Raw genomic sequence first — 12,851 nt, 5'->3', positions numbered from 1 at the left:
GCAGTGACAGTGGTGCTGAAACTTTGTGAGTCTGATCTTAAGTAACATTTCCATTTTACCGTATCAAAGCAGAGCTACCTGAGGGACAATACCAAACGCATCCAGACCATGGCTGTATAAACATTTCATTTACCACTTATGAATTGCTGTTGCTTTTATGCACAGTATCCAGCCTGTGTCAATCAAATCAAAGCTAACAGTCTGACATTTAATCGTTTCATTTCAGACGATCTAGAGTTGTTAAACTGTCACTGAAAAAAATAATTAAACTGAAAATGACCCCAGATATTCAGCAATGTCCACAGCAAAAATGCACTCATAGACCAACCTTATTGGCTCTCAAGGAGACACGCCCCCCACAGCGGCCGCAGAAACGACTCTGGCAGTAGCAGCATGCTCGGCCACAGCCATCGGCAAACTTGGTCTTGCGACAGATCCCGCAGGTTGGAGACTCTGCCCGCGCTGTCTGAGCCTCTGGAGACTCCTCACCCAGCTTCTTCATGTGGTCTTTATACATCTCAAACTGCTGATGTAACTTCCTGTGAGGAGGAGGTTTTTAGAGAGAGGAGAGGTCAGAGGGTGACATATGCTAAACTTGTACTGAAGTCTAAAGGACCAGTGAGCTGGTCCTTGTTTGGTTCATTAAAGAGGCGAAGCCAGGCATGTACGATTGGATTTGGACCTTCAGTGTCAGACTGCGACATGATGAATAAACACAGCATCAGGTGTCTACCTGAACTGAGGCTCAGGTGAGACACAAACACCTGTGCTCAGGTAAGCCTCTGGGTTTACTCACATCTGCAGCTCGTTGTCTGTTGGACTTTTAACCTGCAGAACTTCGGACACGTTGGTGGCAACGTTACTGACCAACTGACTGAACCCTGAGAATGGATTCCACCTGTCCAGGTAATACACACAGTCAGCTGACAGGAAGCACATCAGTGGGTGGGAGGGGCAGCGTGGGACACAAGAAATAGCTTATTGAGGAAAAGAGGCGTGGCTAAGGGAGTGCACTCTGGGAGATGAGGTACTTACGAGGACGAGGGAGGTTTCACTTCCTCCTGCTCCCTGCAGACATAGACATGATGGCGATGATGATGATGATGATGATGATGTCAGTGATATAATTAATCATGAAATAATATAAAAACAAAATCATAACAGAAACAAACTGAAACTGAAGCTTTAAATTAGAGCCCTGCATTGGGACTGGGATCCCACCCAACGCAAATCTCGCAGGAGTGGGGGGTTTTAAGGTTGCCGTGGGCAACAGTTGGTCTCAAAATTGTTAGCAGGACGAAGAGTGCAACTGCTGTTGGTAACAAAATTCAGATTGGAGAGTCTAAAACTAAAGAAAAGAGTGGAAAGATGGATATTTGGAAAAGTTATAAAATAAAGAAAGTAAAGCGCTGGACATAAAGTGCCACATACACATGCATTAATCATAGCGCGTTTATAATGTGGTTCACGTGACCAACTCACTACCCCAGTGGGCAAGACATTACAGTTGATAGTACTGCAGGACAAAAGTGTTGTTTTTTTCACCTGTCTCAACCCAAGATTAACTGGATAATCAATTGATTGAAGAAAAATGAAGACATGGAGAGACGCTTTATTTAAATCCCTGAAAGTGGCGATGCCTCTCATAAAGGCTCCAGTTCGATAACATCTACATGCATCTTGTAGAGAATCCCTCACCTTCTGCTGCTGCCAGGACGAAAGCTTTCAAAAGCTACAGGTACTTCTGATCTAGGTAAATAATGCAGTGTGTAGGAGGTGAAGAGAAAGAAACTGTTTGTTGTTAAAGCAAAGGTAAGTGCTACATAGTTCGCTTAAACGAACTACCACATGTAAATCTTATATTTTGTTGACTCGTACATTTACAGTGTAGTGTCAGAAAAGTTCTGGTAGTATTAATTTGTCACATTATTATCATGTTGCTGTGGAGAAGCAGGTATTGGTGGGATTTGGCCTGTAAGGCACGGCTAGCAGATGTACTCACATGCCATACTCTACATCCTTCTGGCAGCTGTAAATAAATGCTGATTAGTGCATCTGATAGCACAGAAACTAAATGGCATTTTGTTTAAGTTAAATGTGCGGACGTTTGATGGATGGCTGGAGGGCAAAGGACTGAAGTACTGTTTTGCCCTAAAGGAGGGTGAGTCCTAGTAGCTCTGACATCATGTGAAAGATAAATATCAATAAGTCTGTGGGTGCGGGCAGGATTGGACACAGACGGACGGAGTGGGTGGTAATGGTCAGAAATTCAGAGGAAGAGGGATTTTAAAAAACAAAACAAAACAAAAAAAACAGTCCCACACAGGGCTCTACTTCAAATAAGCAGAAACAGAATGAGACATCGAGCTGCTGAAACGGGATTAATTCAGTTCTCTTCTGCCACCACCAGGATGCGTCAGAATGCAACAACTCATCCAGTAGCACACACAGCTGAAACAGTTTGTTTGTTGGTTTGGCCAACCATAAAGGTAAACAAACCGAGCAAACAAACAAAGGATTCATTGAAATGATTTTATTAGTCTTCCTGTCACTTCACCAGTTCTTAACTGAAAATCAAACATAAAAGCAAAATGAACAAAATATGAATGAAACAATAAAATAAGTAAATGCACACGGTCAACAGTCATGATGCAGGCTTGGCCAAGGCCTGACATGATGTCACAGCAGCTCCATAAGAGTCCGCAAGCTGAGAGTCGGGAGGTCTGTGATTTATGGTCTAATCACATGCTGGCAATAAAATCATGAAAGTGTTGCGATGTCTGCCCTGTCCTGCCCTGAAAGGTTGGCAGCTGGTCTACAGTGTGTGCCATCTCTTTAACACAGCAATGTTTACATAGAAGTCATTGCTGATTGGCTCATACTTGTGACACACACCAAACAAACCACAAACAAAAAAGCAAAACAAACAAACAAAACTTTCAAAGCTAATCATGCTTGGGATAGGCAGTAAGTGACAGGCAATGTAGGGGCTTAAAACAACAAAAGAAAAAAAACATCCAACACACAGTGAGGACAGTAAGATGCTCGGTTTGACTTCACTGATGAAAGGGCCCACACAAACTAAACATTTTAAACAGACTAAAATAAAACTGTGTCAGATGTGTTCACAAAGACTGCTTTGAAACCCTTTGACCTCAGTGACTCTGCAGTGACATCTGGAGGCCACACGTGGTTACAGCACCTCACAGATAGCTACAGTCCTCAGACGGCCCAAAACCACCAGATGCTCTGATCCCTGTTAAACCACAAACCCCCTCATCCACCAAGCAACACCCACACTAATGGGATAACTGGATTTAGTCTGCAGTTACAGTAAACTCGAGAGACAGACTGTTAAGAACCAGCAAGCCTGTAAAACCTACAATATCCACCAGAAATACAGCAAAGCATTCTGGGAAAAATTCTGACAGACACTACTTATTCTACTGCAGCACAGCACTGTACAGAGAAACAGTGAAAACCAGCTCCATCTGCACCCTGCACAATCAAACTGAACACGCCAGTCCTCATTCTGTAGGATCTGTACTCATACCAAGCCTGTCTCAATTAGCTCAGTCTGCCACCGCTGTCTCATCAAAACCTCCTCGAACAGGATGAACCACACTGAGATGGCCGCAGTTCATTTGGAAGATTTTACATTAAAAACACGTCATGAAGGATTTGAGCAAAGATTCCAAAAAATTTCAACATGACATAAAAATGTGACTTAAAATTATTCATCTATTATCTGATGAGCTTTCACATTTATCTGGTGACCTTCTCGAGTGAATGTATAAACATTTACTGTATGTAGATCAGGACAACACTCTGATGTGTGAGGAGACACAAAAATTACAAACAACTCTTCAAGGATGCATTTATGGTAAATGGATGCTGGGTCTGCCGGAACACCTCCTCCAGGAGGCGCCCAGGAGGCATCCTTGTCAGATGCCTGAATCACCTCAACTGGCTCCTTTCGATGTGGAGGAGCAGCGGCTCTACTCTGAGCCCCTCCCGGATGGCTGAACTTCTCACCCTATCTCTAAGTGAGAGTCCAGCCACCCTTCGGAGGAAGCTCATTTCCGCCGCTTGTATCCGCGATCTCATTCTTTCGGTCACTACCTACAGCTCGTGACCATAGGTGAGGGTAGGGACGTAGATCGACCGGTAAATTGAGAGATTTGCTTTTATGCTCAGCTCTCTCTTCACCACTATGAGAACCAGTCTATAATAAATAACACAATAAAAGGCTGATTGATCATTACAAAAACATTTTCCAGTTACTGGTGAAACTGATCTGCTGAATGAACCAATGAACCTCTGTTTAATATGCAGATCACCAGCCTATTTGATTTTATTATTATGTCAAAAATGAAGACATTTCAGTGGACTGTGTTGCTCTGTGAAGGGGGGAGTATTCATTCCTTAAATACTGACTGCTTTCAGCAGAAAGTTCTAACTCACTTCAGTCTGTGCACCACATTCAGACCAGTTTGATCACTAAAAATATTTCCCAGTGACCTTCACATGGTTCCCCTTTATTTTGGTGTAAAGAAGTTTAATTTCATTCTAAAACATCTCAGAAAACACCAAAGAGGCAGAGCAATTATGTCACTTCCTGACAATGCTCAGGAAAAACAACCTGGGTCAAAAGATGCTACTGCTAATCTTTATGCCAGCACGCTAAAAGATTAGCAGTAGCATCTTCTGGCATATTTATATCACAGCTTCAGCAGATCAATGAGCACAGCTCAGAAGATAGCTGGCCACTCTCTGCCCTCCCAATCACATCCTTGTTCTCACCTGAAGGATCTGTTGTTCTCTGCCAATCAGTACAGGTCCCTCAAATGAAACTTAGAAACAGCTTCTTCTCTGTGAGCTCAATATCAACCCAATTAAAAGTGATCAGTGAAACAGTTCATCAATCAGCCTAACCTGACATACAGCAAAATTTTATAGGGGAGTGAATTAGATTAATGATTGCATTAAGCAGTTATTCTAATACCCACATAGCAAAATTGGTATGGCCCGGATCTGGCCCGCACAATGTGCTTACACATGGCCCACATACCGCAAAGAATGATGGCCCGCACAAGGCCAGTTGCAGACAAACTGGTGGTCCTGTACTGACCCAGAACAGTTTCAGCTCTGGCACTAGATGTAAGCCTAATGTGTACCTTAATCAAGCCATGTAATAACAACGTGCCGGAACATAATACTGCAAAGTAACATGAAGAACGATTCTTATAAAGTGCTTTTCTACTCTGCCGGATTACGGAAGGCACTGAACACAACATGCCACATTCACTCAATCACATCCTTTCTATCAACTGAGTACGTCCTAACTACATTAATACACATTCACACTCTTGACATGCAGATAGGAGAAGCTAGGGAGATTGAACCACTAACCTTCCGATCAGTAGGTAACCTGCTCTACCTCCTGAGCTACAGCCACCCAGTGGTAAACATGAGTAAACCTTCACTAGGTTTTGGATAAAGTGTACACTCACAAACCTGTCAAACCTGCATTTGAAATGTTTGCAACATGGGATTTGGGTCTTCAAACTAAAATAGGAAATTAGGAACATGAATAGTGCTATCAATGCCAGACTTGGCCCACATCTGGTTGGAATACACCCTGCCATGACACCAGTCAGTCAGAAGTGCCAGCTTGATGATAGATCTGGGCCAGACCCGTTTTCTATGAGCCTGGGCCACATAAACCAAACCACAATCGAGCCAGATACGGCATGCCATCACTTAAACAGTGACAACTATGCCAGGCCTGGCCCATATCTGGATGACATACCACTCAGCATGCCAGACGTCAGCCACTGCTGGCTGACGGTGATCCAGGCCAGACCAGCGTGCTGTGTGGGTATAACCATTTCTGATTAGTTTAATCGGTTTTGTTTTTAAGTAAACGCCAAATTTATGAGCAGCTTTTAAATCTTTACTTTATTTTATCTTCACTTTTTTTCTTCCGTTGCTGCCTGAACACCTGCAGTCTGCTTCTGCCACTGACGATCTGGAGAGGTCAACTTCTTAAACCTTCCTGCTGCAGCTGCTGAGGTTTTTTAATTAAAATGCTCACTGATGCTTTTATTTTCTCTGAACACCAGCTGATTCCATAATCAATAATCTTACTTGAGCATGCTCTTTTCCTTCGTCTCCTCCTCCTTCTGCCTCTCCATCACCGACAGGATGATGCTGCGCTCCTCCTCCGTCAGGTGGCTCAGGTCCGGCAGCTCCGGCCCAAGCCCAGGCTCCGCAGCCAGTGCCGGTCCAGCCGGCCCGGACATTGTGTCTGTGGGCCGCTGGAAGAGAAGGTAGCGTCGGTCAGGCCAGAGCCACGTGACTGGATCCCGTCATCATAATCATAAATGATGATGTTAACGACGAAGGCCAGGGAGTTGCAGAGTGTTCACATTATTTTGTCCAGCTCCAGGTGCGTTCAGCGGCTCTGCTGCCGCGGCGAAGGCTCGAGGAGCCGCTCCACCTGCAGCTGCACCTCCATCAGACCATCCACCATTCACCACCATCCTCCTCCTCCTCCGGCTCACCAGCAGGCGCAGCGGCGTCCTTTTGCTCGCTACTCCGCAGTCATGTCGCCTCCGGGGTCAGCGGCGGTTCCGTCCCGCTCCTCCCGGCCCTGCGGCCCTAATACTTGGCCTTCTGTGGTCGCGGTGTCCCGCTGTGGTTGTACGGTGCTTCTCGGCGATAACAGGCGCAGGGGCGAGGAGGAGAAAATAAATAAATCTTCACATGACGGGGAGGGAGGGGGGCACGACGTGACGTACTACAACAAAGATCAGCTGGTCGGGCGGGGGGGAGGAGCTAAAGATAGAGCTGCAGAGGAAGCTACAAACAGCGTCATCAGTCAGTCACCCAGTCAACTGATGGATCGATAACAAACATATTTAATATTGTGAAAGAATAATGGTACAGCGTAGAGCTGCCACTCAGACAAAAGAAAGCGTTAGTACGTTATAATATTGATATTGTAAGAACCTAAAATGTTTTTGCTAAAACGTGATAATTATGTATACTTTAATAAAGTGATATTGTGTTGTTCAAACGTGAAAAGTATATTGTACTGATAGTATATTGAACAAACATGAAAAGTATAACGTTAGAAAAACAAACTTTTCAGGTTATAACGTGATATAGCTCTATTTTTCTTTTGCCTGGGTGGCAGCTCTACGCTACAGTAAGAGCGCATTAAAACAAATTAAAAAATACACCACTTTAAATTTAAAGTAGAAAGTGTAGAATTCATGAAATACAGGCCGTCTGTGAATTCTAACAGACATAATTATAAACGATAATACAGTGTAATCGAATCGAAAAGACTGTAGTGCTATGTAACACAAGTTATGTCAAAGTATATATTATATTATCTAAGACATTAACTTGTGATTTTTAAGCTAAGTGATATCTATTAAGCTATAGGTGCTGCTGTTTCTGCGTGAAAATTACGGTAATTAAATTTTAAAAAGAGGCATCATGCAGGAATTTGCAGTGAAAAGAGTCTAAGGAAATTCACTGTTCATTGGCATTGCGTGAAGGTACAGCTGTTTAGACAGGTCAACCCTAATCTGACAGTCAGTCATTATTCACAAGTTAATAAATATGCGATAACGACCCGGCAGCATAATGAACTGCCAACCTGGAAAGTCTGCTGCCGATGGGCGCCGCCCTGCCCGTACTTTCCAAACTGTGTTGTGTTCTTTTTGTGTTCAAATGTTGGCATAAATATTTTCTGTATGACAACGCTGGCATTATGATTGACTAGGTTTTATGTGCCTAAAGAAGAAAATGTGAAGAGTACTGTGCATATTATTTAAAGAAAATATGTTACAGTGTCCATGCCAAAGCTGTTTATGATTAAAGTTATAATAATCCTAATTATTCTGTATTTGTTCTTAATTATTTTAAAGTTAACACCAAAAGCAAGGTAATTTTGTTTGTTTGTTTATTACTTTATCGTAACAATGCTTCTGTGAAACGCAATAAATCCTATATTGTTGGAAAGCCTGTTTATTTCCCCTTAAATGGTGCCACTTAGGGTTAGGGTTAGGGTTAGGGTTAGAAAATGCATTTGTGCATTGTTGAGTATGTGGCCTGAGCCCATGAAAAACTTCTTTGCTAGAGTCAAACAGCTGATTTACTCTTGTTTATTGTTGTGTTCCAACAATATAAAATGTGTTGCCAAGAAGCATTGTTACAACAAAGAAGTAATCAGCCAAAGACAAATGTCCTTACTTTTTGTGCTAGGTTTATCAACAGCAATATGCTGTGACAGGTACAGAGTACAAGGGAGCACTGTGGTTTAGAGACTGAAGACATCACCTAGAGCGATGAAACACTACTCCCACTGAAAGTCCACTAAACCAATCCCAGTGCTCCCTGTTTTTACAAATCACACCCTAAGTCTATGAGTATATGACAGAAAAACATACACATTTTATTCTTATTCAAACACTAACAGCTGTTTGAATATAAATTAATCAGGAACTGATCAGTAATTATAATCTGAGATAAACATAATTTATGTAATTTCCTTAGGGATTATTAAGGTATTCTGAATCTGTAACAGAGCGCCATCTGATGGACAGCTGCATTTTTGATCATTCCATTTGCTAAGTCAGCTTCATGTTTTCACAAATAAGCTGGGAATGAATATCTCACTACATCTGGTGCACTCTGGATCAAGTGAAAAAGCTTTCTAAAGAATTTTAGAGATGAATGACTATTCAGAATTACCCTGGAATTTTGAACATTTATCTGAACACTCCAAACTCCAAACACTCCACTGAAAGAGGCTCAGCAGCATATTCACTTCCTCAGTGTGGTCTAAAAGCCAGGTCAACTTTTACTTTTCCCCCACAAAGAAATAAAAACGTTCAGAATCAGATAATCTCAGAGGGAAACCGAGACTGAGGAACTCTGTTTCCTGTTTGGAATCTAAGGGTGTTTTCAGACCTACAAGTTTGTAAACTTGTAGCTTTTACCCATGGTTAGGTTTGTTTTCACACAGATAAAAATCCAAGTGAACTGCAAATGAACCAAATGTGTCACTACAAACCACATAAGAATGTTCAGTCTGCTTACTGGCCAGTTGTGTCTGTTCTTGGTCTCAGTTTATTCCGCACGTCCTTCTTGCCTTCCATATGTTCCTGTATCTCTTTTTTGTCTGTGGTTTATTCTATAGACTCATGTATGAAGTCAGTCTTGTGTGAACCTTCCTTCCTGCAGCTCAGCTTCAGCCACTGGATATGTCACTTTATGTTTGAGACTGTATGAAGAGTTTTCTGCAGATTAAGAAATAATCTGTGTGCTGAGTAATATGTCTTTCCAGATATCTTCCTCACTGCAAAAGTGGTAACTGAAGGGTTTAACAAATGATTGAGTAGTCAGATGTTTGTTCAGTACTGCATTCACTGTGAAACCTTTCTCACAAATGGAGTTTGATTTGCTTCTCTCCAGTCTGATTCCTCATGTGATATTTCAGGCTGTTCTCACACTCATGGCAGGAAAATGTTTTTTTTCTCTGGGTTCTTGGTCTGCACAGTCTGTTCGACCATTGTCCAGCTCCAGCTGCTCACCGCAGCACTTTTGCTGCTTTAAGCCTGACAGTCAAGTGAACTATTTGTTGCATGCCCTGCAACTGCTTTTCACCATGTGGATGGCCATTTGCCGAGTCATGTGCAAGAACCCTTTCTCACAGAACGGGCAAGTGAACTGGCACTCCAGTGTGTGAAGGGTCTTCAGATTGACAGATTGTGGTTGAATCAGGGCTGTGCAAATGACGAAAATATATTAGATGATAGACGATTATACTCATGTATTTTGTGCTGTTGCAAAAATTACCGTTTACTGCAATATTTTTCCATTGCTTTAGATCCGGGGTGGCAAACTCCAGGCCTCGAGAGCCAGTGCCCTTCAGGTTTTAGATGTCACCCTGGGTCAACACACCTGAATCAAATAATTAGTTCATTACCAGGCCTCTGGAGAACTTCAAGAAATGTTGAGGAGGTAATTTAGCCATTTACACATCTAAAAACCTGCAGGACACCAGCTCTCAAGGCCTGGAGTTGGCCACCCCTGCTTTAGATGATGATTTGCAATACTTTCCATGGTATAGTCACCACCCACCAAACAACAACAGATATGTGGAGGAGCTGAACAACATATACCTTTATGAGCTTAACTGTGCTCTTCACAGACTGGACATCTGCAGTTGTCGTTTGCAGACAGGCTGGTTTCCTAACAACCATACAGGAGCAGTAATGTTAGCTTAAGGCCTGAGGAAAGCACCTGCGTGACCGCATGGAGTCATCTAGTGTGTGTTGCTATAGGATAATGCCAGGTAAGGCCCATATTTATTTCATTACTGATCATTTCATTTAAATGTATATGAGAAATAGTACTTTTGATGTGGTGATTATATAAACTATTCACTGAATTTACCGAAAATGCATTATATTGCGATATAGATTCTTATGTTATCTTATCTAAATGTAAATGCTGAGTCCTTTTTACACACTAAGGATAATTATGGAGTTCCACTTGGACCAATTCTGTTTACGTTATTCATGCTTCCCTTAGGCAGTATCATTAGATCGCATACCATACAGTTTCACTCGTATGGAGATTATATCCAACTTTATCTATCCATAAATCCAGATAACACACACCAGTTCGTTAAACTGCAGGAATGTCTAAAAGCCATAAAGACCAGTATGACCTCTAGTTTTCTGCTTGTAAATTCAGATAAAATTGAGGTTATTGTATTTCATCAAAAAATCTTAGAAATCCTGTATCTAACCAGATGCTTACAATGGATGGTATTACCTTGGTCTCCAGTAACACTGTGAGGAATCTTGGAGCCATTTTTGACCAGGACATGTCCTTCAATGCACATATTAAACTATTAACTGAGAAGCCTCAGTTGAAAGAAACTGGTCTTAACAACAGAGCTAATGTGATAAAACAGTGTCAAAAGTCACACCAAGGTTCTTTGCAACCAAATGACAGTAAGAAACTAAAAGACCAATGGTGATGTTTTATCAGTCTCACAGGATGGGTTATCAAATAAAATAATTTCTGCTTTACTTTTGTTCAGGCTGAGGAAGTCAGTCTCATCCAATTTGGTTCCAATTTGGCTCTAGTCATTTACCAGCTCTTGCAATCGGCATTTGTTTTTAGACCATTCATAGCTGCTTTTTTTGTCCTATCATGTTACAGCTAAATAATTACCAAAGTGTTCATTCTGTTCATCTGGACGTAGAGTTTTCAGTGGGAGACGGGTTAGGCATAAAGCATAGAAGCTATCCAAGAAAGGCTCGAGTCAGAAACTTTACGTTCTGCAGAATAAGCAAAGAAGGACCGAAGAGTTACGCTAGAGGGCCCAAGAGTACATCATTCTCCATCTTGCAGTGCTGTGATTGCAGCCACTCCCCAACTCTCTGTGAATGGTACTTATGGCCATTAATCAATGGTCACTGATCGGCGGTCTTTAATCAGTGGTTGAAGATAAATAGTCATAACCATTTGCATATTAATGAACTGACCTCACAGCCCATTGTTCACCAGTGGTGGTGAATTTCAGTCATTGTGCAAATGTACTGTTTATAAGGTTGAGGAAACTTCCACTCGGCTGAGATGGAAGAAGTCACTTGGATGAGTGACTAAACGTTTCTCCCACTTAAAACGCTATGTCCAGATGAACAGAATTAACTTTTTGGGGTTTGCCCAGTACAGCTCTTTCCTCGCTTTGTATCCAATCTCTCTCTCTCCCTCTGTTTCAGTGCTTTTCCAGCAGAGACTTTCGCTATGTTCCCACATTCCATGATTTTGAATCCCTGTGTACTCAGTAAAGCTTTGTTAAAATTGCTGTCTCGATTGTGTCTGCATTTGGGTCCACTCCCATGTACTGGTTCCCAGGCCCCTTGACAACTGTGTTATTGCCTGCTCTAAATCAGGGGTCGGCAACCTTTCTGATGATGAGTGCCATCTAAAATTTCCTCAGAGGTCAATGTACCATATGGTTGCATTAGCAATCAATTTAATAACGGCCTATATTAACAGTTACACACATTTTGACAAGAGCCCAGCCCATCAGGTATTGTAACAGGTATGTAACAGCGCACTGCGGGCAACACGCCAGACAGAATAGGCTACACTAGGCTGGAGAATTGTCACTCGCCGCAGCGAGGTCAGACTGGCGTGTAAGCTGGCGAACGCAGGCAATATGCCAGGAGAACCCAGTCTACCACTCGAGCACGGCAGCTGGCTATCGCCGTGACAGAAACCCACGATATGCGGATGACGCTCCAGAAGGAAGTCGGAGCTGCTGGCTGGAGAGGCCGAGTCATAACAGATCCTCGCTTGGCACTGAGCAGTGACACAGTGCCAGGGAGAGACTTTTCGTGGCTGTTTTGATATTGCTCTCTCTCTTAACTGATCAAATCTCGCTGTGGTAGCAGCTTTAAACTCTGTATGACCCAGGATGATAGAGGGTGTCCAGTCTGGATCGCATTCCAGCATTTTGTATTCTGGTTTTCCTACAAAACACAACAAATATTAGCCCACAAAGCCACAGTGAACAAAGCAGCATAGCGCAACAAATTTAATTCAAATCAATATAAGACTTATTTGTAACCTACATCAACAATGATGTTATGATTAATTACGTAATAACTATAACAGAAGACTTACCTTTGTGGAAATGCTTGGAGCAGACTAACATGTGAGCTGGAGTGCTCTGGAACGTTATATTTGGTCTTTGAATGGCTGCAATCCAGGCCATCCGTCGGCTCTTTGTTACTTCGGAAACATGGCTT

At 42.4% G+C, this 12,851-nt stretch overlaps 1 protein-coding gene and 1 long non-coding RNA gene across 7 annotated transcripts in view; one reads left to right on the top strand and one right to left on the bottom strand.

The window, feature by feature from the left end:
- LOC146683524 (regulating synaptic membrane exocytosis protein 2-like) overlaps nt 1-6,801 on the bottom strand; it is a 58,741-nt gene extending 51,940 nt beyond the window's left edge. For 4 of the 6 annotated variants that reach the window (XM_085445389.1, XM_085445391.1, XM_085445390.1 and 1 more), the window contains exons 1-2: nt 6,151-6,794; nt 329-539 (exon numbers count right to left, since the gene is read on the bottom strand). In XM_085445389.1, the coding sequence (XP_085301515.1) occupies nt 329-539; nt 6,151-6,305 (366 nt within the window). In that variant the 5' untranslated portion in view covers nt 6,306-6,794. Of the gene's footprint in view, nt 1-328; nt 540-6,150 lie in introns of all 6 variants that reach the window. The other 2 variants (XM_085445387.1, XM_085445392.1) reach the window with 2 other exon arrangements.
- Nucleotides 1-12,851, top strand: part of LOC146683521 (uncharacterized) — an 83,998-nt gene that overhangs the window by 39,390 nt on the left and 31,757 nt on the right. The window lies entirely within an intron of this gene.

The sequence above is a fragment of the Copadichromis virginalis genome, linkage group LG22, assembly GCF_057382275.1.
Source record: "Copadichromis virginalis isolate Kocher_CV1m ecotype Utaka linkage group LG22, C_Virginalis_male_GT1.1, whole genome shotgun sequence".
In the NCBI taxonomy this organism is placed as follows: Eukaryota; Metazoa; Chordata; class Actinopteri; order Cichliformes; family Cichlidae; genus Copadichromis; species Copadichromis virginalis.
Note: the sequence above shows the minus strand (reverse complement) of the source record. Positions and strands in the feature narration are given on the sequence as shown.